The sequence below is a fragment of the Heloderma suspectum genome, chromosome 2, assembly GCF_057233095.1.
Source record: "Heloderma suspectum isolate Gila_16-S chromosome 2, 16-S_ref, whole genome shotgun sequence".
NCBI lineage: Eukaryota > Metazoa > Chordata > Lepidosauria > Squamata > Helodermatidae > Heloderma > Heloderma suspectum.
In genome coordinates, this window is record NC_139459.1 from 220,226,482 (window position 1) to 220,252,892 (window position 26,411).

At 43.6% G+C, this 26,411-nt stretch overlaps 1 protein-coding gene across 6 annotated transcripts in view; it reads left to right on the top strand.

Moving 5' to 3' along the window:
- The window catches only part of LLGL2 (LLGL scribble cell polarity complex component 2), a 72,007-nt gene that overhangs the window by 15,188 nt on the left and 30,408 nt on the right, over nt 1–26,411 (top strand). For all 6 annotated transcript variants that reach the window (XM_084838078.1, XM_084838081.1, XM_084838077.1 and 3 more), the window contains exons 2-10: nt 2,080–2,182; nt 11,783–11,880; nt 13,391–13,472; nt 17,231–17,349; nt 18,383–18,541; nt 19,273–19,435; nt 20,255–20,387; nt 21,185–21,239; nt 22,544–22,698. In XM_084838078.1, the coding sequence (XP_084694204.1) occupies nt 2,108–2,182; nt 11,783–11,880; nt 13,391–13,472; nt 17,231–17,349; nt 18,383–18,541; nt 19,273–19,435; nt 20,255–20,387; nt 21,185–21,239; nt 22,544–22,698 (1,039 nt within the window). In that variant the 5' untranslated portion in view covers nt 2,080–2,107. The remainder of the gene's footprint in view (nt 1–2,079; nt 2,183–11,782; nt 11,881–13,390; nt 13,473–17,230; nt 17,350–18,382; nt 18,542–19,272; nt 19,436–20,254; nt 20,388–21,184; nt 21,240–22,543; nt 22,699–26,411) is intronic.

The following is a 26,411-nucleotide window of genomic DNA, read 5'->3' on the forward strand; positions in this document are numbered from 1 at the left end:
GACTTAAAAGATGAATCTAACCCCCCTGAAAGGACCAATATGGGACAAGGTTTCCACTGGTCAGAGACACAATTTGTGTCTCCTGAGCAGAGCCTAGTCTCTTGCTAGAGCCTTATGCCCCACTGCCCCTGGTCTGACCTACATCTCCTCCTGTTTTTTAACCACCTGAGTCTTACCCAAATGTTCTGTGACAATGCCACTATTCTAGTTGGGCTTGAACATACAGAATAAAAATAGACATCTGAGCACAGTTTGCATAGGGTGTATACTTAAGATCATGCCTGAGCTGACAGAGATTGTCTTGAGTGTGGTCTTGAAGACCCCCAAGGCTGCTGGTCTTGGGGAGACTTTAACATTCACTTCGAGGCTACCTTATCTGGATTAGCTCAGGATTTCATGACCTCCATGGGCCTGTCTCAAATTATATCTGGCTGAATACATGTGGCAGGACTTGGTCTTTGCTTTCTGTGTTCAAATAGGGGATAATGTTCTGTGGGGGGGGGCAGTGCTGACTTGGTTGCCACAGACAGATTACCTGCACAAGCTGGACCTTCAGGGTACCTGTAACCTCCACAGTGATGGAGCACCTGTTTTTATGGTCTGATCCCAGACACTGATGAATTTGTACGGTTTCCTGAGATCTCTAAGGGATTTGCCTGCAGATTTAGCTGGAGGTCCAACTGAGGCCCTGATCTCTGCTTGGAATGAGGGGATGACTTGGCCCATCAATACAATTGTTCACAAACATTCTTGACCTAATTGTAGAGCTGTATCAACCCCTTGATATTCTGAGGAGCTCAGGGCAATAGAATGTATAGGTTTATCATTAGCGCACGAATGGCAAGACTGATTGCAAATAAGTCCAAACGGGAGAATACAGACCTGCCTTGTATGACAGAAACCTGTTAAGAATCTGAGGCAGGATTGAGAGTCTGATGGTAGGCATGAGATTCAGGATGTGTTTGGTTATGGCCCCGCATTTGTGGAATTCTGTCATGACTGAAAAACATATGATCCTAACAAATCAGGCCTTCAGATGTGCTCTAAAGACCCATTTGTTTCACATCATTTTCCTTTATTTATATTACATTTATATTCCACTTTTTTCCTCTTGCAAGGAACCCAAGGTGGCTTACATGGTCCTCCTCTCCATTTTATTCTCACAACAACCTTGTGAGGTAGGTTAGGTTGAGAGTCAATGACTGGCTCGACGTCACCCACTGAGCTTCATGGCCAAGTGGGGACTAGAACCCAGATTTCCCAAGCCCTAGTCCAACACTCTAACCGCTACAGCTCACTTAGACAGATATTGGGAGCTGCTGTACTAAATTGGTTTTATATTGACTAGAAATACTTTTTACTAGTTTTTAAGCTTATGCTGGCTGTTAATTTCATTGCTGGAATCTATTCTCTTATGTAGTGTGTTATGATACTTTATGGTAGATTTTTATTTTAATGATGTATAATGTTTTATATATTGAATGATGCCTTGTGAGAGCATGATCCGAAAAGGTGCCTAGAAATCTCTGAAGCAAATAATATAAAATAAAGGGGTGCTAAAATTGGGAGCTACTTTCTCTACCTTTCTAACTGGATGTGTAGGGGTAAAGTATAGATCCTAATCCTGGTTAGTGATTGTATGAACCAGGATGGTGTAGCTTCAGAATAACTAACATGGAGCATAAAGAATGTGCTGTTCTACATGTAGCATTATTGTGCAGTGTATGTTCCTTTGACACAAGATAAACCTTGTCTTCTTTATGCTATTCTCACGAGAATAGCTAAACTTCCTATTTTCCCCCTCATTCATTAAATATGAGGCTGGTGTGACAGCAGGTACCAGTCATTGTTGCCAACCACTCTGGGCACTTGGAGAATCTTTAGAACTGATTTCTTCTCAAATGCTTATCTGCTGTGCGATCTCTTAAATGTTACCAGACTTCTAGTTCATGGTCCTCTCCTCTGCTGGCCCGAAAGGACAAGATGCAAATGATTTCAGTTTTTTGCACATAAAATGTTCTAGGTGTGCTGCACATCTTTGATGTTCAAAACCTCCTTACCAGTGTTCTTCTTCCTTAGGTTTTGGTGGCAAGTGATTAAAGAGGAAATGAGAAGGTTTTTAAGGCCTGGACATGACCCAGTAAGAGAGAGACTCAAGCGTGACCTTTTCCAGTTTAACAAGGTATGTTGTGGGCCTGAGTCTCCTGGCCAGGTAAGCTTAAGGGTAAAAGGTGGGGGATCACTTGACACTGAGGGGGAAGATTGCATTCAGAAAGGGCAATCTTACTTGGCCTTTGGGTTAGCACAGAGTATGCCACTAAACAAATATTTGGGAAACTAGTGCTGGGCTTACTGGGCCCTAGACACAATCTGCTTTTTATGTATGCGTGTGTCTTATGCTAGCAGGCTATTTCCTGAGTTCCAGATGGACATTCAGATCTCATAAGCTTCATTTATTTTTTAAGGCAAAGGGCCTTTATCTCTTGTTTGGCAATATTTTCCCTTTGAGGAGGCACATGAGAGCTATTTTGGTTTGCTTGTAGTGCTGCCATTAAATAAACAGTTATGGGGCAATGTACAACTCCCAGGCTTACATGTACTTCCCCACACATGGGTATGAGTGGGAGGAGTGTTAGAATGTACTTTAAAAAAAAATGAAAACAGTCTGTGTGCTATTGATGATTGCAATAAAAACTGAAAAGGTGATGTTGTGTTCTTTCCTTGGCAGTTTGCATGCTATGAGCTGTCATGTAGTTGCTAAACCACACTAACTGTAAATGGATCTCTCTTAACTGAAGGTCAGCTTCTATACACCCTGTGAACTGCTGCTTCTAATCCCACATCACAATAGTGTAATTGGCTACTTGGAGGTACTAAAAAGTGTATATAATTTGTGTAGTGCACACCATATCCTGCAAATTGTTGTTTTTGTGTGTGTAAATTGCACTTGCTGTATCTTGGCACTCATGAACAGAAGTCAACATAATGTGGGTGAATGGATGATGGTGGAAAAAAAAACAAGGCAGGGAAAGCAGGGCTTGTTTGCCATGTTCAGTAACTGCCAATCCTAGCTGGAACCTTTAAAGCCTACTCTGACTATAATTGTTTTAAGATATGATGGGGGGATGGTATCTTGGAGTTTTAGAGAGTACTCAGGTGGCTTGATTGCTCTGCCAGGTTACTTTCCTCCCATAAGTTCTGTGTTGCCCCATGCAGTTGTATTGAATGATCTTAGCCTTTTGTGCAGGGAGCAAAATCATGCTAGGCCTTTGAGGAGCTGAAGTTTTCTTTTTTTGCCTCAATACTACTTTCTTGGAAGAAGGAATTTGAGACACTTTTCCACTGGAGTCCTTTTTTCATGTGTTGGCTATGCTGATTCACAGTGGACCAAAGAACCGCAAGCTAAATAGCACCCATGAATAACCCACCTAGGTTGCTCATCTAGGAAATCCCAGGCTGTCTGCTAATGCCAGAATTGGCAAATTAGAAGGTACAATGTTGATATCTGAACACCATATCATGTTGGGACTGCTTTTCACACTTTGGTTTCATTTGCTAGAGCATGAACCAGGAATGTGGGAAGTGTGTGAACCTCCTTTTTTTTGTATCAGCTCTTTAAATGAAAATCTGTTAACCAAAATCTGTTAACCATTTTCACATGTCCTACGCTCAGTTCATCCAGTACAGAATCAACTTCAGCCATGCTGTACATATTCCCCCAAAGCAGCAAGATTTGGTAGTGGTGGCAGGAGGAGTTTAGTTGTGTGTTTTCTAAAGCAGATCCAGATGCTTACCACAGGTACACAACTGAAAATCCCTAGCCCTCTGCTTTGTGAAAGCTCTCCTTTTAAATTGCATGCATAAAATGAGGAGAGGGAGACATTTGTAATGTTGATGTCATTAGCCTGAAATTAGACATTCTGGAAGATGTGTTCCAAGGTAAGGTTAAATACCTTGCAGTACTAGAATGCCTTGCATAGTAAATCATTTACTCAGCCTCATATCTTCAGAAGAGGTACCAACTCATCTGTTCTGAATTAACTGTGTTCCATAAGGGAAGACTTTTTTCTTAGTATTGTTTGCTAAACGGAATGTTTTCTTTTCCCTGATGAAGGGTCCTTTTAAGTGGCATAAAACACAGTCAAATGTAATTGACATTTCCACTGGAAAATTCCAGAACCTGCAATTTAAAATATATTAAATCTTGTGTTCAGATTTCCAGTGTCTCCTAGTCACTGTGGCGGAAAAGCCCAATAACTACTAAGGGGCATTTTCAGCCTCACAATGTGGAGTGATGCAATAGACTGTATAAACAACTCGACTTACTAGTTTGTCAAGGAGTTAATCAAACCTTTTTAATTATGAAAAACTGTTCCTTGACTTTCTAACAACTAGTGAGGCTTCCTGTGCATGTGTGCCTTGGAAGCCTTTGTTCTTATCTCATTCCCTTTTTTGTTACTATAGAATTTTTCAGAACAGTAAATCCTGTTTCTGAAGGGAGATACCTGTGACTGAACAAAAAAGAGTTGTAAGAAAGCGAAATATCATTGAACATCAGATGTGATGTCAAGGGAAGCTAAAAAATATGGATGTTTTCTATTGCTTATGAGCCCTGTCTGTTAAGTTCATGGGGCAAAATTGAGTGTGGAGGGGTTCTAGCAATCATACTGTAAAGGTTATTGACACGATCTTCTAACTCAGGGGTTGGCAACCTTTTTCTGTTAAGGGAATGTGGCCCCCAATAGAAACTCATCAGGGGGTCACATGGTGGCGAGTAGGGCCAAAGCCAGTGGTGGGTAAGACCAGGACCAAAATTGGTTGGCCACCCCTCTTCCCTTTTTGCCACCCCTTTTTCTCTCTCCCTCTCCCTTTCCCTTTCCATGCAGTTGGTTGTCAAGAAAGGGATAGATCACTCTTGCCAAAGGTCCAAACTGATCACATGCAGAGAGCTTTTGCAATTAGCTTGAGAGCCACAGGCTGCCTACCCCTGTTATGACTTCACAAGAATGTGTGAGAGTTCAGTTATGTGCCTTAACCAATGTAAATCGCTAAGGCCACAACCCTGGTATGATTTGGGGCTGCTTAGTCATTACATGTATGAGCCCCTCCTCAAAATGAGGACAGGAATGTGTGCAGATCCTTAAGACTGTACCCTAGACTTTGGAACCACCAGTCTGGCCCTATTTACACAATAAGTCCTTGGGTGAGTGGGCTGACTTAACTTTGGTTACATAAACCAAAGCTGTCTGAATCCCCCAAACAGCCCAGGCTTGAGAGCTCAACTTGGTGGACAGGTGAGAGGAAGAAGGTGCATCAAGAGGAGGAAGGAGTATCTCCCCCACCCCACCCTCTATCATGTATATTCCATGGCACTATCCCTGTGGTCAGTTTGAACAGGACAAGAGGCCAGATAAGAGAGATTCCTAGTTCAGCCTAGGATGAATGCCTTTATTGTACAAATGTGAAGTTGATGTGTATTTGGGGTGGCTTCTTTTTAGGAGGCATGACTAGCATGTAGAGCATTTGCACAGAAAGTGGTGCCTTTTGTAACCAATAACTTTCTCAATGCTTGTGCTCTTCCCCTGCCTCCCCCCCCCGCCCAATGCAAGTCTCTTCTGTTAGGGATAGAAACTCTGCCCTTTCCTCCTTTTAGACTCGGGCTGTCTTTTGTCTTTGTGCCATCAGATCCACCCACATAGTTATAGGCAGGTATTTTTAGCCAGATCATGACCTCAGTGGCTTACTGTGTGAAAACTATTGTTGGCAGCATTTGCCATTGCCAACAGCATAGATGTTCATGCAGCAGTCCAAGTCTGTAACAGTTTTGGGGGGTTGCTGAGAAGGCTGTATAGAATCTCAGCTACTATGGAAGTTGTGAGTTTGTGGGTTTGCCACTGCTCTGCTGCATCTCCAAGGCACCTGAACTGAGGGGTCCTGTGGATTGGGCTGACACTGTATTAAGAACAGCTTGTGGGAATATTGCTGTTCTCTGGGGGATTCCCCCTTAGGATATCTGTGCATGCAAAAACTGTGTGTATGTGATTGAATGGCATGATGAGAGAAGTGGCACCCTACTTGATGCACTTTTCGCTTCTAAAAAGTGGTGTATGACCTGTCACTTGTCGATAGAACTGGATGGACAACCAGTCTTCCTGACTGGTAGAGTATCGGAGGAGTCATTTTTAATCTTTAGTTGATGTTTTTAGTAGATTTATACTCCACCTTTCAATTAGAGTTATTAAAGCTGCTCACAACGCTTATAAACATATAATGGATACACCAAGAACCACACATTTAGAACAAAAACCACTAGCTGTACTCAAGCAGGAGTTAGCATCTGCTGTTCTTTCCTACAGGTGCAGTTGGGGTTAGATGGCTCTGTGATGGAGGAGGGAACATATGTTGGTAACCCTGAGCTTCCAGTAGGAGACATAAAAAATCCTTGGAATTTCCCCTTGTACAGCACTTAACTGTTGAGCTGTTCCATAATACAAGTCCAGCATTGCAGGAATTGGGCACATGGGCCTGGTAAACAGATGCATTCCAATCATTAGGCTCCCTGTTGTTTTAACACTTCCTGTCTCAGAATATTGTAGACTAGCAGCTTCTCTTGTCCCTTCCCCCAGTGTTTGCATCTGTACCCTCTGGTGGATTAAAAAGTCAAATCTAAAAGTTGACCTTGGAGAAAATACAACTATATACACAACTCTTAACTATGGGCACAAGCTCTTATTGGTATGGTTTAAAGTGGTACCCATGCTGCATTATCCACTCAACCCTAATTTTGAAATGGTGTCATAGTGGAGTTATAGGAGAAAAGAAAGGGAGGACTTGTAGCAGTAGACAGGGGAAAACCAAGCAAGGAGGATCCCTGAAAGTGTTAGAAGAGCTTATTGTCATAAGGCCCCCACATTTTGGGGCATGAAACCCTTCCTCAGGGGCAACTCTCCTTATATATTTCCTGGAATGACTCCTCTGGTGCTATCTCCTCTCCCATTCTCTCCCCTCTCCCTTTGGATTATCTTCTCCTCCCCTGCTATTCGGCAGTTGATGGGAGCAGTAAGGACTAGATATCATGGTGGCAAGGAAGGGTGCCTTGCCACCATGACGATGCACGTGCTCTGATGTATGGATTGGGCAGTCCCAGATTTGAATCTTGTCTCTGTCATGCACTCACTAGATGGCCTTAAGCAGGCCACTCTCTCTTGGCCTCATGGCCTCCCCCCACCCCCCAATGCAATATGGGGGATAACAATACAGAGTGGCTGTTGTTCAACTAGGTAATACACATGAAGCACTTTGAACACTTAGAAGTGCTATACAGATGTTAAGTATTACATAGGAACAAACGCCTAGTGAATTCCCATCACATAAACAGTGTAACATGAACTACCTCACATCCAAGTATGTTTGCGTTGGTGGATTCTCTGACAGTGGCACCTACGAATTACCAGTGCAAGGAATTCTTTGAAATTAACCTCTCCCTGCCACTCCATTTTGTGTTAACCTACCTGTCCTCCCAGCTGCATTTGTAGTTGTACTGAGTCAGTTTCCTTCTTACACAAATCTAGGTGCTTCATTAATGTATCCAGTGTGATCCTCTTCCTTTTCTTGAATTACTAAGCTTAAAACTTGCTGAAATTAGAGTCTCCTTAAAGAACAACATACTAAATGCCTTATTAATGTATAAAATTCACAGCGCCTACAAATCTGTGTGTTTTTTTTATACACTTGCAATATTAGCCATTCAGAGTGGTGTCCCAACCACCATTTAAAACATCCTCAGTTACATAAATTGTGGGGTGTGTTTACTGTGATTTTAAAATTTCCTTCAGCTCAGACTTTGTTTTCAGCATTGACCAAAGCAAACCAGCTCTTCCAGTCTCTCCTCGTGATGTTGTAACATGTTTTCTACCAAAAATACATCTTTCCCAAGTACCACAGGGAATATTCCATTTCAGAATCCTGTTTTTTGCCTTGGAGGTTGTGTTCTCCCCATGGCTCTCACTTGTAATTCTTTGCCACACGCTATCTCAGTAGGTTCCTGTGTATCCTTCCTTGTCTACTTGCCGTCCACATGGCAAAAACATACCGCAGGTGTTACTGGCAAGTATGTGCCTCAGGCTTCAGTGTCAAGGGCAGGCTCAGGCACTTTCTTAGGTATTGATCTGCTGACAGATAGGGACATAACCTGCTGTTTGACAGGCAGGCTGGAATCCTTCCTAGTTAGCTTGTCTTTTAAGCTTTGATTGATGCTGTTTCCATCTTGAGATGGTTTAACACTCACCCAAATAAAACACAACTTTAGAACGAAGATGCACGTTTAAAAAGAAGCTACATATGAGGACAGTGTGAGTTCAGGTTTAATTTTATAGGTCCAGTATTTGCCAGAATAAACACCAAAGCGTGTCTGTCTTTTAAAAATATTTTTAGCTTTTATGGACTTTCTGAACATTCTGGTTGCAAATTTCACTGTGCAGGGAATCTGAGTTTCACTCCCAAGGGGAGGAAAAACTGCTATACTAGGTTCTACTGTGCTGTTTCAAATGGCCAATTCCTTTGCTGCCCAGACATTGTGGCAAATGAATGTTTTCCCCAGCAAAAAAGCCAGCTGTGGATGCCTAATTGAGGAAACCACTTGGGGGATTTAAGGTTGCCTGTGGCTACCTGTTGTAGAAATCTTCTGTTAAACCAATGGGCAGTATAGAGTGAAACTCTTCCTCAGTAAAGAAATGGTACCTCCCTCTTCTCAGTCTGGCTCATCTAAAGCTCTGTAGGATGGGCATGTCTCAACTGGCAGTGATAAGTTAGCTGATTTGGCAAAGTTCAGCTGTCAGACAGGCTGGTTCACCTGTGTTTTACCTAACTGGAAGTATTCCACTTAATTCATGCCTAAGAGGGGTTCCTTGCTTTTATGTGTCTTTCAACCTGCCCTGTTAATTGATGTAAACATTGGCTGTCTGACTGAATGAGCAGTTGTGAATCTGATTCACCACTGCCTAGACTCCTGTTCCCTTTCTAATGGAGGATTCGGGGAAGCAGCTGTTCCCTCCCAGTTGTAAAATTATCATGAATGCCAGTGTTGGGCGAGAAGTGGGAGAAACAGGTGCCAATCTAATCCTCCCATTTTTGTGCTGGAGTTGAATCAGCTTGTCTATTTACAAGAGCTGCTTACTGCAGTCTGACCCCTCCCCCTTAAAATGAATTTCCATGTTCTAAGGATAGCCTGGATTTCCCACCTGATCCAAAAGGAAAATTAAAAGGCTCTTAAGAAAGTGAAGGCTGCTCTTGCTTGTCTTCTGAGTCTCTCTCTCCGAGGCACTGTAACAAGACTTCATTGTTCTCTCTTCCTCCCCACCCCCCCCACTCAAGCGACACCTGCTTCTCTGTCTATTGGTATACACTGTGATTTAAAATGGTGCTACACATGCATTCTGGCTCACCCTCTCTTTTTTTTAACCTGAGATATATAGGATGATGAGCTCAGGAAGCCAGAATATAGGCATAAAGTACATTGCCATTCCAATATATTGTGAAAAGTGTGCAAAGAAAGCATGTTAGAGCAGTGGTTCCCAGCCATGAGTCATGGGGGTAGGGGTAGCCTGCAAGCAATTACAGCATTGTTTCCCCATCTAGTTTTAAGTTTCATGCCCTGCTTGTCTGAGAGCTCCCAAATGGCATATGGGAAACTGAACAAGAGCCAGTAGAACAGTTCATCTTATGAATGATCTACTGAAACTCTGTTCTGCCATGGTATTCCAGACTGAAAACGGCTTCAGTTAGCTTTTCTTCACATCCGTAATGTGATGTGCTTTGTTGCTCTTCTCCCATACTGAGTATGTGCTTTCACTGAGGATGTGCTGACCTTATCCCAGCACTCAGACTAGTTTGCCATTCTTCAGGAGTGGTTTTATTTTGTGTGTGCTTTTGTGGGGGCAGCAGGGAGATTCCTAATATTTGGGCAGTCCCGGATTTAGCTGTCTTGTCTTTGGATGACTTTTGAAAAGACGAAAGAAGCTCTGTATGGAAAAAGCTTTCCTAATTTCTGTTAGCCATTTCTCAGAAATACCATGCAGGACGAGGTCATAGCTGAGAGGCAGAGGATGTGCTTTGCAAGAAGAGGTCCTGTGGTTCACTGCCCGACATTTCCAGTTAAAGGGCTTTCCGTAGCAGGGCTAATGTAGCTTATGAAGCAACAGGAGGGAGCAATTAGCAGCAGGCCATGAGCATTAATATTCAGAGGGCCAGCTGTCTCTATTTAGTTGTAAGGACTACTTCCCGAGAGGGAGAGTCTCAAACTGCTTCTGAAATGAAATTGCCCTGTGCATCTTTCCCTGTACAGCTGGGTCTTTGTGTTGGTGTTTTGCTCCTGAGACACCTCTCTGCCTGCAAATCTGGAATGCTGTTGTCAGGAGAGACTTTAACTGGGCTACAGAGCTGACTCAGTACAAGACAACTACTGCAGACCTCCCAGCAGTAGGTGTCAGAGTTCTTGTGTTGGTGCTGCTAGATTTACCGAGTAGTGGAAATGCCATGCAGGATGTTGTGGCTTTGCTTGAGAAAATCACATAGCCCTTTCTAGCATGGTATGGTTGATCACTTGCTGAAATTCGCATAAACAAAGTGAAAATGAGAGTTCAGGAAACATCTCAAGACTAATTCCCCCCCACACACACACACACTCTCTCATACCTAAGCTGTGGTGGTTGAACTGGGCAGGACTGGGCTGTTCAATGTCTTTTTAAAAGGGTTTTTAAAGTCCACTTAGTCTTGTTCTAAAAAGTACTTCATTAATGGGGTAAAATTATTGATATATGGGAGCAAGAGGGAATCAAATGTTTGATGATAGGTTTATTGAAAAATGGAGCATGCTTGTTACATTTTGGAATGATAACTCCAGGATTTTATTTTATTTTTTTATTTATTTATTTATTTATTTATTTCTATACCGCCCAATAGCCAAAGCTCTCTGGGCGGTTCACAAAAACTAAAACCAAACAACACACAATAAAACAATTTAAAATATATAGAGCATTAAAACCACAATATAACAATACAACCACAATAAAACCTAGCAGCAGTACAGGAGTTTAAAATACAGATTTAAAACAGCAAAGATAAAAATTTAGAAAGCTAAAATGCCTGGGAAAATAAAAAGGTCTTCACCTGGCGCCGAAAGGAGTACAATGTAGGCGCCAGGCGAACCTCACTAGGGAGCTCATTCCAGAGCCGGGGTGCCATAACAGAAAAAGCCCTCCTCCTAGTAGCCACCCGCCTCACTTCCTTTGGCAGGGGCTCACGGAGAAGGGCTGCTGCTGATGATCTTAAGGTCCGGGCAGGCACATATGGGAGGAGGCGATCCTTCAGGTAACCTGGCCCCAAGCCGTTAAGGGGCATTTGTAGCCCCTTATGGACAAATATGGGAATATGGACAAATAGCATTTGTCCATATTCATTATTTTCATTTGTCTGAATTTATGTATTATAATTTCTGCATCTATAGGATGAGTTGTTGTTTGTTTATTTTGTATATGTTTTATTTATTTTGTATATTGTTTCAATACAAAAATATTGACGCAAACCTCCTCTAGTTCTATCAGAAGTTATCTGAAGAAGTACTTTATCCTGACATATTTCTTGAACCCAGGATTCAGTTATATTATAATGGGATCACTTGCTGGTATGTAAGTACATGCATTAAGTTTGCTTGGCCATAAGCCAGAATACTAGCTCTTATGTGTATAGTAAATTTTTTCTATGTTTGTTTTTGCACTTCCACCAGACCGTCGAACATGGCTTCCCCCACCAGCCCAGTGCCCTCGGTTACAGCCCTTTCTTCCGTCTTATGGCTATTGGGACCCGGTCAGGAGCTATCAAACTGTATCCTTTTACTTAGTCCCTGAGCTGCATAATGGCTTTCAATGCCAATTGGTGTGCTGATACTTTGCATTCATGTAGCGCTCTGTTCAATGCACTCCCCATACGTTAACTGGGGATCCTAACAATAATAGCCCTGTTGGGGCATTCACACTCACATGAAGGGTTCTAAATCACACAGGGACACTACATGAATAGAGCAAGCTCCCCCATTTCAGACTTCCCCTCCCCCCATTTCAGACTTCCCCTCCCCCCATTTCAGACTTCCCCTCCCCCCATTTCAGACTTCCCCTCCAATGCATGGAAACCAGTGGGGCTGGGAGACAAGGAGTCAAGGCAAACAAGATGCTTGCTGGCCCCACCCTCATCACTGATTGTAATCCTGTGAGTGTGAACACACGAATGGGGCTAATATTCCAATATTGTGGATTGGGATGTGGTAGGAAGAGTAGGACTGAGGAAATAGTGACTAGCTGCCTAGTCAGTTTGTGATGGAGGTGACTTTTGAACCAGGCTAATCTGGTCAATCGAGTTTGGTGTAATGGAGGTTCTAGTGCATGTGAAATGTGCTAAACTGTGATTTTAAAGCTAGTCTAGTCTAGTGGAAAGTGGTGTTTGTAGGCAAATAGCTTTATCTCCTGCATGACAAGTCTGTTTTAAATTTCCTGACGCAGAGGAGGGATTCATTTTTAGCACAGTACAATATTTGTGGTTTGAATTTTGAGTCGTAAATAAAGCTTTGGCTTTCCTGTGTTGGTAGTCCTAAAATACTGAACTAACAGAGCACTTTGAAGGTGCTTCTCTTTCATCTAGCACCAATATAGCATATGTATGAGTACAACCCTGCTTCCCATGACACTGAGTCAGCTAAGCATTGAAAGGGGGGCGGGGGGAGAGAACTGACTTCTTGCTCCATCCCTGAAAGAGAGCCTGAATCCTTTCCAGTGGCATTGTCATTATCAGCAAGGCTTCTTTTCAGGAAGGCCCTTGCAAGCAAGGATTGAGCCATCTGTCTCCTGGTTATGGATTAAACAGGGATTGTTGCATCTGGAGGCATCTTTGAGAATAGACAGGCTCCAGTCATCCCTTGCCCAACTCCCAAAATGCTGCACAAGGGCATGCTCTCCCAAGTATTTAAATTCAGACCAGGTGGATATGTGTGCATTAAAGTAATCTTCTAAGAAATTTCAGAAAGGATTTCCAAACAGGTCTTGCCTGTTAACTAGCAAAAAATGTCAGTAAGCCCGTGCCTATAATATATTTGCCTCTCTGTATAAATCGAGGGGTAAATTGCTGCGTTTACATCTGCTGCATGCCTCTTCTAAGTAGTGGTAATAGTTCTCTGTAATTACAGGCAAATGACAAATTACCTGGGGCGACTTCAGCCTAATGCGTGTTACAATAAAGGGAGAAATCACAATTACCCTAGGATAGAACTAATTTCACACAAGATGAGTTCAGCAAAAAGCATCGATGTACATTTAAATACTGTTGACCTCAATCAGGCATTCAGCTATGGAGCTCCAGGAGTCGAGTTCATGGGCTTGCATGAAGAGACCAACACAGTTATGCAAATACATTTCATTCCTGGCCAGGTGAGTAGAGTTCAGGTAACTGCATTGTGTGCTTCATTGTCTGATTATGTTTTCAAACTTCTACAGTCTATAGGGATTTTAGTAGCTGAGATGGACTTTGCCACTAGCCCACAATTATGTAAAACACAATAAACATGATTTGACAATGAAAGGATTCAAAACTTCTGAATGAACCTCTTTTTAAAAAATTACTTTTGAGAACCTTGACACATCCTGGCAAACTGGGTCAAAGAGTGTCTCTTTAAGGACAGAAACCAAAATCTGATGCAGTTGTAAAAAAGGAGAGATGCGTGTGTGCGTACACACACACACACACACACACACACACACGTCTCCAATTCTTTATGTAATTCCTCAATATCCTGTAGCAAAAGTTTTTCATGCCTCCTGCTTTAGCACTGACAGGCTGACAGCTCAGTACTGTTGTGTCTCCTGTGGCCTGGAGATCCACAGTAATTCCTATTTATTTATTTATTACATTTATATCCCGCCTTTTTTCCTCCAAGGAACTCAAGGTGGTGTAAATAACCCTCCTCCTCCTCCATTTTATCCTCACAACAACAACCGTGTGAGGTAGGTTGGGCTGAGAGTATGTGACTGGCCCAAAGTCACCCAGTGAGCTTCCATGGCCGAGTGGGGACTAGAACCCGGATCTCCCGACTCCCAGTCCAGCACTCTAGCCACTACACCATGCTGGCTCTCAGTCAATTCCTATATAATTCCTAGTCAGAAAACCCACAGACATCTTAAATAATAGAACTCCTGCATAGAGCCTACCTCCACTATGGCTGTTACCAGCTGGGTAAGGTACGAGGAGAATTCCAGCTTCATGGATTTGCTCTGATGTTTCACTAATAGATTTCCTGACCAGATCCAGCAATGTTTGGTAAAGTTCCTGGGTAATGGGCTTTGAATGGTCATTAACTGCTGTGTTCCCTCTTAGTTCTATGTGTATTTGAGCAGGTTAAGTGAAACCAGGCTGCCACCTCCATTCTGCAGGAATAAAAGAGAATGGAAGGGATAGACCATCATTGCTGAAGCCAGAACATTACTATCCACAATTCAGAAAGTGTCCTATGATTGATTCATTTGTTATGGGATAAGCTTTTGTAAATTTGAGTTTGAGTTTACACAATATAAACAGGTTCTTTAAAGTGTTATCACACTCTCCTGTTTTTGCTACAATAGACTTACCATGACTGCCTCTTGAATTTGGTACAGCTTGTAGACTGAAGATTGGATGTACCTATTGGCTGAAAGAGCAAACATCTGGAGTTGGGAGGCACACCAACTAGCTCTGTACTTAGCACTCACAAACTGCTCTTGATTCCAGTCCAGTGGGAGCAATCTTCATATCTCGTCACCACTTACTTATAAAAAATAAACAAGTCCTAAATCCGACTATCCTGTCTTTCTGTACAGCCGTTGGCCAGATAGCTTTGATTAAGCTGGAGGCCAATGGAAGTTTAGTTAGTGCTTTGCATTTGTCCTGCATGGATCATCTCAGTGTAGGGTATAAACTGTGTGCACTGTTGCATGTTAAATGCAGCATAATTGTAATCTTGCCATAGGTACACAGATCAAGCAGTTATTGTGTGCAGCTGCTGCTCAATCTGTGTACTTGCAGCAAAATAAAATACATGTGTTTTTCCTCTCTAGAGATGGCTCTCCATGTGGGACAAAATGTCGTCTGCAAAGGGGCCCCTTCTGCCATTTAACTTCAGAAATCTGTTGAAGTCGCCCTTTACATAGTATCGAGAGCTGAACTTGTCACCTCTCCTGGAAACTGGTTCCTGGGTAACACACTTCTATGAATACAAACTCCCAATTTAAACTTTCTGTGTCCCTAAAAAATACCGTGGAACCCTTTGAAAAGGCTGTGTCTCTAAGATTAGGAAGATGGAAGTTTGCAATCATGAGCATGTTTTAGCACTCTCCTCCTTTGTTCATTGGTAATCTCAGGACTGATCCTTCTGCCTTGTCATGATCACGTAAGGAGAAAATGTTGGGAATGAGCAGTTGCTGTGAAGTGTATGACACAACATTGACATATACCCATGGGAAATGTTCCTGTTCTGCTAGGTGTGGTTTCAGCAGCTAGAATGCTTGATTTTTAAATACCTAAATATTGGTTGGGGTTGGGTTTATAACAAATATTCTGGGGCACCACTCCTTTTAGAATGAAGTCAGACATAAAGAATGCAAGGTGAGAGTATCGGAATATACCACTCGCTTCCAAACAGGGTGGGGATGTGCTTCACTCAAATGACAAGGAATTAAAATTATTAACCAAGCAAACCTTGTATATATAAACAGGTAGTTCAGAAGGATGCAGCCATTTCTTTGGGTCCTGAACAGTGGAATCTAACAGACAATTGGGCAGGGCCTTACTATTGTTTAGCATCAATACTGAGCTAGGCACAGCAAGGAGCCCGGAAATGGTCAGGTCTCTCCCCAGGGCATGTACCCTGTGTTAGGTGGACAAACAGAAGGAACGAACAGTGATTAACTGTTGGTAGTGCAGGTATGGGAGAGTCGAGGAAGATAGAGGTTAATGCTATGGTGATTCAGGGAAGGCTTTGCTGAAATGGGGTTAGGAGAGGTCCTATAGGAGAGGAAAGTGGCTTAAATAGCAGGGAGGAGGCTTGCCAAGCATAGAAAGCAACACAGCAGAAGACATGAAGGTATTGGCTACAGTGGGCCAATTACTGGTGAACTTGCACACTACAAAGAGGCACATTTTTCCCATTAGAACAAGCGCTTAAATATTGCTTGTTCACTTGATCTGTATAATTAAGCCCCCGTCCCCCAGACAGGTTTCCTCTGTTCAGAGGGCATTCACTATATCATCAGCATCCAAATCTGGTTTATGCGGCAGCATCCAACAGTAGGTGATACCTGTCGCCTGGCTTGGAATGTACTTTATTAATTTGTTGAACCAATTTGAATAGACAGATGACAAACTAGTCGAGCGTCGACGCTGCATTTAGATTCTGAAGTGTGTGTGTGTGTGTGTGTGTGTATATATATATGTGAAATTTGAGGGGTTATTTCATTTATGACATCTGAATCTAAATTCTAGAATTTTGAAAACCTTTTGCACGTTATGACATTTTTTATTCTGCTTTGGTTTACACTGCTTAAGACACTCTGCTTACAAGTTGCTGCCTTATTACTGTGTTTTCTCAATAATTACCTCATCCTTTTTGTGGAGGTTAATATTCCTTGGTCCTGTACTGAAAGTAGGCTGTTTCAGCTGATTTCTGGAGAGAGAGCTGTGTTAGTCTGTTGCAACAAAAACAACAAAGTCTTGTGGCACCTTAAAGACTAACAAATTTATTCTAACATAACCTTCGTGGACACTGTCCACTTCATGCATCTGAATTCTTATGCCAGAATAAATTTGTTAGTCTTTAAGGTTGCATAAAGCCACCTAAGTGAAATCTTTGTTTTTATTTCTATTGATTATCTGAGCTTCACATTAATAGGACTGGTAGGTAATCTTTCTAACAGCATTCTTTTGGGGTAGCCTTTTAACATCAAAACGTTTAACCCTCTACTGTAATCTGGAGGTCCCATTTCAGTTTTGTTTCTGCATAATTTTATCTCATCCTATTTAGAATGTCATTTTAGACTAGTCCTGATTATTGTGGCATAATGAAAACAATGGCTGAATAATATGGCTCTTGAAGTGCTGCTGCACTTCATGCCACTCTAAAGATTGCTTGCTTTTTTCCTTCTTTGGGGGTAATTTTCAGTGCCGCTTAGTGACGCTGCTGGATGACAACAGTCTGCACTTATGGACCCTGAATCAGTCCCACAGCGGTGCATCTGAGCTGCAGGAGGAAAGACATTTCACGCTCCGAGGACCCCCTGGGTAACTGGAATACTTTCTCCACCACCAGAAGCAGGCTAAGAAATGCAGTTAGGCTGGGACGGCTTCATTCAATGTTGTTTATCTTTCAAGCTAATGCAAGCTTTTTGGTCTAGTTCTGTGCCCTTTGAATAGCCTGTTCTTTGTCTTTCAATTGGGGAAGAGGGTCTGCCTGTGTCTGACATGGTTTTTTAAACACTAAGCTCTGCTGGCTGGGGTATTCTGGGAGTTGCAGTCCAACATATCTGGAGGGCACCCAGTTGGGGGAGGTTGGTTTGGAGGGTTAGTAATGTGCCCTAGGCTCATGCATGCCCTCCACCTTCTCCCTCCATCCTTCCTTGTGTACCGTCTTCTTTGCCTTGTTTGAGCAAACCGTACTTTGCTGTTGCACCTGAACCAGATAAACTGTGGTTTGGCTCAGACAAGACAGAGAGGGAATCGGAGTATGGAAGGGATGGAGGAGTTTGCCTGACGCTCCCTTGGGACTGTTGTGTCTGGACCGAGCCTAAGTTATTCCTATTGGAGTAGTAATCTTGTAAGTGATTTGAATGGGGTTGCAAGGGATTCGTGCACCCCAATCTTGGTGAACAAGTGCAGCCGCTGGGATCTCTAGAGAGGTTTGGTTGCTAAATCTGATTTGCTGATCAACTTAATGTGAGTGTCCACCCCATATATTGTTTACTACTCAATCTGTACATTTTGTTTTTAAACCATGCTTAAAATACTCCATTCATTTCAATAGGACTATATCTATTTGGACAGAGTATTTGCTTCTTCCTGTAGACTTGTGGGCTTGAGTTAACAGCAAGTTTCTACTCCTATTAGACTTCTTTAGATCACACTTTTTTTCTCCCCTTGAGATTTTTGGAATGAGAACAGATACTTCGATTTCTGGTCTTCAGTAATGTTTTCTGAAGCACTTGCAAATGGATCTTGGATCACGTTTCTCTTTCATATAGTGGTATGTGAAGTTTGATGAGGAAGTGATCTTTCTCAGTTGTAACCTATTGGGATCTTTCTCCACCTCTACCTACAGTTCCCCTCCAAGTGCCACCCAAGTAACAGCCATACTCGCACATTCCTCACAGGACCTTCTGTACCTTGGCACTGAGAGTGGTAATGTCTTTGTTGTGGAGCTTCCATCCTTCAGAGTGCTAGAAGATCGGACCATCGGTCCAGAGGTTGTGCTGCAACGGTAAACACAGACCCTGGAGTTACTCTAGCTGGCAAGGATTCTCCGATTGTGTGCTGTGTGTGTAAATTAAAGTAGGGGTGGGCAAATGGTGGATTGCGATCTACTGGTAAATCTTGCAAGGATCTGCAGTAGATCAGCAAGGGCCTCCAGTTGCTTAACAATAGCCATTTTTAGTTCTAAATTAGACTTCTAAATCCCATTTGGCTCCTGTTGGTGGTCCTTGCTGTGTCTACTTTTTTATACCTCATAATAACATAGCGATGGTGTTGATATAGGTTAAGTTGTCACTTTCCTTAAAATAAAAAGTCAATTGGATTATTTAATGTTGTAATTGACTCAGTATGTGGAAGCAGTGCATTGGCTGGAGGTATAGGAAACTCCTGTGGAATACTTGCCATAAGGGTGGCGGGGGGGGGGGGGTGCCATTCCAGATTGCCACCAGGACCATAGTGGGAAATAAGAAGTGGTGGTATTGGAGGCGGCATGGTTGGCTCTTGGGTTGGAGGCAGCGGTGCTTGCAGGAGAAGGTTGGGGCCAGAACACTCTCCAGGATGCCTGAATTGGTGCCTGACCTCGTGATAATGCAAAGGAGGACCATTGCCTTGCAGAATTTTTCCAATTGTTCCCCTCCCATCCTTCCATATTTCAGTTGATTCTTGGGCTCTCATAATAATGTTATGTAGCCCTGAGTTGCTTTGTTTTTTGTTTTTGTTTTTTGCATTTCCTTACAGGTTGCCAGAGGATTATCGAAACAGGAGGTCACTCGAATTGGTAGAAGCCTTACGGGAACATCCCCGGAACCCCAATCACATCTTGATTGGATACAGCAGGGGCCTCATTGTCCTCTGGGACTTGATAAATAACAAAGCAACGCATCATTTCCTTGGCAATCAGGTACTAATACACTCCCAAAGTTCTGGATCAGGGCCAGGAAGACCAGTGGTAGGGAACAGTGGCTATTACAACTCCCATCAGTCTCTATGAGCATGACCAGTGTTCAGGGATGGTGGGAGGTGTACTCCAACAACATCTGAAAGGTTACACATTCCCCATTAGTCTGCTTTGTAGACTAACACATTTATTATGGCATAAGTTTTTGTGGGCCAGAGCCCAGACAGATGCAAATTCTCCCCACCTTTGTCCCAGTGAGAACAGGCTGGAAGGAGCCTCTGCAACCGATCTACAAATGAGTAGCATTACCGCTATCCACATTTTTAATACTTCCACTGTAAAACATTGAGGGGGGCTGCAAATGCAAAAAAGCTTTTTAAGGCAATGGTCATATTAGACACATTAAGGAGGCCTAGCTAAAAAGGTTGCCTTCTGAACCAAAATTTGCTCTTGCTCCATTACTGGCAGCTTAATTAGATTTATTATCCTTAAATTTTCCCCTTACAATGTGGACAGTTCAAACTTACAGTTATCTTAAGGGGAAGAGACAGACCTGAGTCAGCTCTCCTTCTGTTAATTCAGTAGCCTAGACAGAGCAGTCAGCTGTGGGTGAGAGCACCCAAGTAAGCACTTAATCAACTCCAGGTTTCCAATTCAAGATACAGTATTAAGGATTTCAGATAAAAGAGGTTGGAGAAATAAGATGGTGCATTTAAAAATAAAACCAACAATATGTTCTAACAGTTCTTGATGTGGCATTTCTTCTGAATAAGCCAAAACAATTCTATGGTTATCTTGAACTTTGTTGCTGTTTCTCCCTAGCAACTGGAAAACCTCTTCCAGCAGAGGGACGGCCATCAAATCATCAGCTGCCATTATGACGGGAGTTATGCCCAGTGGCCAGTTTCCAGTGATGATAGGCAGCCTGAGCCACTGGAAAGCAAAGTGCCTTATGGTCAGTATGTGGGCAACTGGAAATATATGCCTTTGGTATTGTACTTGGTTGGACATGTACTCAGAGCACGTTGGTGCTGCTTGTGGACCCACCAAGCAGAACTCAGCCCACTAGCTATATATGGAGTCCCACTAGGGGCTCAAACATCTGATGTGCCTGCCCCATTGTGAAGCGTCCAGCAGGCCACAATATATGGCAATATGCCAGCCTTCTAGAAGTGTTGGACTATAACTCCTAGAATCCCTGGCTGGGGAATTCTGGGAGTTGTAGTCCAACACATCTGGAGGGTACCAGGTTGAGGAAGGTTGCAATATACTGTGTAGGTCAGCCTTCACCAACCTGGTGCTCTCCAGATGTTTTGGACAGCAGCTTCCATAATCCCTGACCATTGGTCACGGTGACTGGGGGTGGTTGGAGATGTAGTCCAGAACAGCTGAAGGGCACCAGGCTGGGGAAGGCCGCATTTAGAGTCTGGATACTCTCAATAAGAGCCATACCCTGGAAGGATGGCATCAAGTGGTGCCATTTAATGAGTAAAGTCTTGCTAAAGAGATTGTGATTTTCCAGCGTTTCAAGCTGCAGTATCTTCTAATTGCAATGTCTGCATAGTTAGTGTTTTGAAGCCATCTGAAAATGCAAGTTTAATAATGAATACTTCCTCCCGCATATGGGGAAATTAGAGGTGTTTAATCTCGCTGTGCAGGTTTATTGCTAACACCAAAACGTTGTGTGAATTTTCCACTAAAATAAGCATCTGTTTAAAATCTGGTATCTTCTCCATAAATTTGCCCTTCTAGGTCCTTTTCCTTGCAAGGCCATCTCCAAGGTTTACTGGCAAACAACAAAGAATGGGTAGGTACTTTGGCAGATAATACAATGCTGCCTATTCTCCTAAGATTCTTGGGTGACCTTGTAGTAACAAGAGCTTCTGCTTGCTAGAAATCTGCAGCCAGCTGAAATGTCACCAAAAGTCCCTTGTCTGTTTATAATCTAAACTTCATGAGACTGCTTAACAAAATGGAGAATGTGGGGTGGTAGAAATTGCCTTCTTTCTTTTGATCATTTTAGAAATGTTGCTATCACCTTTTTGTTTACAGGATTTATATCCTGCATTTCATCACAAACTCCCTCCTAAGGTGGCTTATGAACAAATCATCCTAAAAACAATACAGTTAATTCCATATCAGAACCTCATAAAGAGGTATCACTTTAAAAATACAGTTAAAGCACCAAATGCAACAAACAGCAGCTAAAAACACAATAAAAGGATCTTAAAACTGTTAAAAGCATGAGAGAAGAGAATCGACTTCCCCAGGCACGTAAAAGATAATATAGATGGTGCCAAGTGATCATGCTTCAAGTGAGAATTCCACAGTTTGGATGCCACCGCAAAGAAGGCCCTCTCTCTGATGGAAAGTGGCAAGGGGCGCCTGGCGAAGGACCCTTAATTATGATAACTGATGCACAAGTTAATTTGTGATTGAGGAGGTTGTCCTAGAGATCCTGGCCCTTGGCCATTTAGGGCTCATCCTTGGCTATAGACTTCTAGAGATTTAATTCTAAATATTCAGAAATTGTGTTCTGCCATTAGGCTGTTTTATTCTCTCTTTGGAAAACATTCTGTGTCCAGAATGCTTTGTCACGCTTCAAGCAATGAGATGCTTTACACTGAAAGAAGGTACTGGGCGGAGGAGTCCTACTTACCTTGGGGTGTGGGAAGAGATATGCAACACAGCATCCATCGTTTTTGAAGGCCTGCCAGCTCACAGTGGCAAGGTCGGAAGTGTGTGTGTGTGTGTGTGTGTGTTGGGGGTGCCGGTTTTTGAATGGGTGTTTTTCAAAACTTTTCTCTCCCATTGCAACCAATGGGAGGGAATTAACTATGCTAGCTCCAGGGGTGGCATACTGTTTGTGGGGTGTGTCAGGGGAACAAGAGGCCTTGGATCCTGCAGATCCACAGCCTCCCCCAGACACCCCATTCTGGCTGCCACTGCCTGCGGAACACAATGGGCCAGTCAGCCACAGGGGCGGATCTTTCTGCTACTGCCCCAGGGAGGCCGCTGCCCAGAGAGAGGGACGTCTTCTGCATCCCCCAGAGCCCCTCAGCAGCAGTTTAGGATTGCTCCCTGAATCTTACATTTGGCTTTTTCTTTAAGGCTGCCTTATATTATATTTCAAGGAGGGATGCCACGGGCCAGCTACGGTGACCGGCATAGCATTTCGGTTGTTTATGGCAATCGGCAAACTGCCTTTGACTTCACATCACGGGTGATAGACTTCTTTGTCATTGCCAATGCTGATCCGTTTGCAGGTATGGTAGGAGGCTTTAATTTCTCCGGAATTGGGATTGACTTGGGGGGGTGGGGGGTACAGATTCTGGACGTTGCTAATAGTTGAAATGCCAAATGCGTAGATTATTAATTCCTGGTTTCAGGTGATCATTGTGGAATACTTGTGTTTGTGTGTTGGGATATGTTTGTAAACTTAGTCAGTGGCACACAATCTTGCATTCATGGGATCCAGTTTTGGGGGCTAAAAGTATCATACTTTCTCATAGGAATACAGAGAAGCTGGATAGCAGCAATAACTGGATAGCACTTGGAAACAAAGTCCTGCCTCAAAGGAAAGTTTCAGAGTGCTGGAGCCTCTTCATAACTTGCATCAGTGACGCTTCCTGTAACCTTAACTCAAAGTTCAATACCCAGTGTCTCCAGGTAGGGCTGGAAAAACCTCTGCCTGAAACCCTGGAGAGCTGCTGCCATTCAGTGTTGACAGTACAGGCTCAGATGGACCAGTGGTCTGTCTCAGTATAAGGCAGCTTCCCCTGTTCCTAACTCCTGCCTGGAACATCTAGTTTTATAAGCAAATGGCTGTTAGTGAGAAGGAAATCCGCCTTGTCCTCCTCATATTGTGAGTGTTAGCTCTTGTGTACTGATAAAACAGACTTAAAGGTGAAAGGGCCAGAATGCAAGGCGGCTTAAATATTTGCAGACTGGTATGCTTTATTTTTAGTTCCCACAAGCCTGCTTCATATAAAGCCCTGAGCCTTTCTTTATCTCATTCCTTCTCCCTCCCTGTTTTGTCTTCAACTGCTACCAGACAGAAGGAGCAGTGAACTCCGCGCTGCATTCCTGGGCACGGGGGCGGTGCGAGCATGGGGATCTGTACGAGTGTTGCCAGGAGGGGCGGTGCAAGTGGAGCTCCTCTGAAAGTTCGGAGCCCTCGCAATTTGTCTTCATTGATCAGCTGCTAGCACTGGCCATCCATATGACAATGCATACAGGAACTGAAGGAGGAAGCTGTCGCTGCCGCACGCTTTGTCCAGGAAGTTGTTCAGTAGTCATCTGAGGTTTCTGTGGCAGGCAAGCTTCCCTATGACTGACTGACTGAGCCTAATGGGAATCTGCCTCGGCTCACCTCACTTGCCCCTTGGTTGGTTCAGCAGAGTGTGAGAGAGGGTCAGTCACTGTGTACCAAATCCACTTCAGTTAATGAGTAACGCTTATGTAATTCCACTTCCGGTGCTGGGAAGCTAGTCTCCCATTTATTAAATGTCCATGCGCTGCGGTTGCTGCTTAAAATATGTCATGTAATTGGGGATCGAATACAAAAAATCCTTGTATTGTGTCAGTTATATATTGCTGCTCCATTCCCCCCGCCCCTGGCCCTCTTCTAAATTCCTCGGGAGCAGGCCATCCATCTTTCCCACTTATTACTTCAAAGGGGTGTAAAGGGAGAAGTAGTTGTTTTTTGCACGTGTGCCTCATCCATAATTGATGTGTGTGTTGAACTCCGGTATCTGTGTCTTAGTACAAAATGTACTGTTAGAAGTGGCCCTGAAAGACCACTCAATATTCCCACTTGGTAATTTTTTAATAAAAGCAGCCGTGATTAACAGTGTTCAGCAAAGACTACAAAGCACTTGGTGCTTGAGGTTTTGCCGATGATGGAGGTGTTGTAAATACATTGCCTTCAGCATAGGGTGGGATATAATCGGTGTTGGCACCTGCAGCCTCAGGTGGGAGAGCAGAAGTGCACTGCTGCCACACCCCATTGCCACTGCTGCCCTCAGCGTATGCCCTACCCCCCACCCTGTTGCCACTGCATTGCACACCTGCCTGCCATCACCAACTCTCTGGCTCACTCTGAAGATCATCTCAGAGCGAGCCAGGGGGTGCACAGGCTCTCCGAAGAAAAAGTGGCTGGTGCTGCTCTTCAGAGAGCCAGCCAAACCCAAATCCCTGGCTCTGAGGGCGTCCTTCCTCTAAGCCAGGCATTGTGGGAGGGGCGGCCCAGGAGACAGCCTGTACCACAGTCACCTATAGTGAGAAGATCCTCAGCAAGCAGAGGGGGGCAGACATTTGCCACAGTGGGAGAGTGGGGCTCTCTAGAGCAACCATGGTAGTGCTGTTGGGCGGGTGGAGCCGACTGTGCTCTCCTTCTCAAGGAATGCAGTGACAGCAGGGAGGGAGTGAATTTGCCACTCTGCCAGCTCAGGTGGGGGATTCACCTTGCCTTCTGGGATGGCTGGCCCTGGATATAAGCGTAAAGGTGAAAACTACATTTCTCCCACCCCTGCTGTGTAGAATCTTTGCTTGTAGAGAACATGACACTCACTTTGCAAAGACTGTGTGATCAAAGAGGGACTACAGCTCAGATCTATGCATGTTTACTCCAGAGGAAGGGTTGCATTATTTTTAATGTAACTGCACGTTACAGTAAATACATTGCATGCAGCTCTTTCCTCATTATAAAGTAAGTGTGCAGAGCCCTGATCTGGATCAGGACCACAACATGCAAGGAAGAGCAGTTTAGATCTCTCCCCCCACCCCCTGTTGCTTGCTTTCTGAAATTCACCCCTGCATCTGAAGGGGTTAAAAGAAAAAGAAAAACATCCCCATTGGCACCAATGTAGGAACAGTATGCAATAATTTGATGCAGACGGTTGCTTGCTGAACTGCCTGTATCCATGTTGTTGTTGTTGTTCAGTTGTGTCCGACTCTTCGTGACGCCATGGGCCATAGCACGCCAGGCCTTCCTGTCCTCCGCTCTCTCCCGGAGCGTGCTCAAGTCCATATTCATTGCATCGGTGATGCTATCCAGCCATCTCATCCTCTGCCATCCCCTTCTCCTTTTGCCTTCAATCTTTCCCAGCATCAGCGTCTTTTCCAGTTAATTTTCTCTTCGCATTAGGTGGCCAAAATATTTGAGCTTCAGCTTCAGTATCTGTCCTTCCAATGAGCAGTCAGGGTTGATTTCCATGCCAGCAAGGTTATGCTCAAAATCCTACAAGCTAGGCTCCAGCAGTATGTGAACCGAGAACTACCGGAAGTACAAGCTGGGTTTCGAAGAGGCAGAGGAACTAGAGATCAAATTGCCAACATTCGTTGGATCATGGAGAAAGCAAGAGAATTCCAGAAAAACATCTATTTCTGCTTAACTGACTACCCTAAAGCCTTTGATTGTGTGGATCACAACAAACTGTGGCAAATTCTTAAAGAGATGGGAGTACCAGACCACCTTATTGTCTCCTGAGAAACCTGTATGAGAGACAAGAAGCAACAGTAAGAACCAGACATGGAACAACCAATTGGTTCAAAATTGGGAAAGGAGTACGACAAGGCTGCATATTGTCGCCCTGCTTCTTTAACTTAGATGCAGAGTACATCATGAGAAACGCCGGGTTGGAAGAATCACAGGTCGGGATTAAGATTGCCGGGAGAATTATCAACAACCTCAGATACATAGACGACACCACCCTAATGGCAGAAAGTGAAGAGGATCTAAAAAGCCTCTTGTTGAGGGTGAAAGAGGAGAGTGCAAAAGCTGGTTTGAAACTCAACATTAAAAAAACTAAGGTCATGGCATCTGGCCCCATCACGTCCTGGCATATAGGAGGGGAAGAAATGGAAGCAGTGACAGATTTTATTTTCTTGGGCTCCAAGATCACCGCAGACGGTGACTGTAGCCATGAAACTAAAAGACGCTTGCTCCTTGGGAGGAAACCTATGGCAAACCTAGACA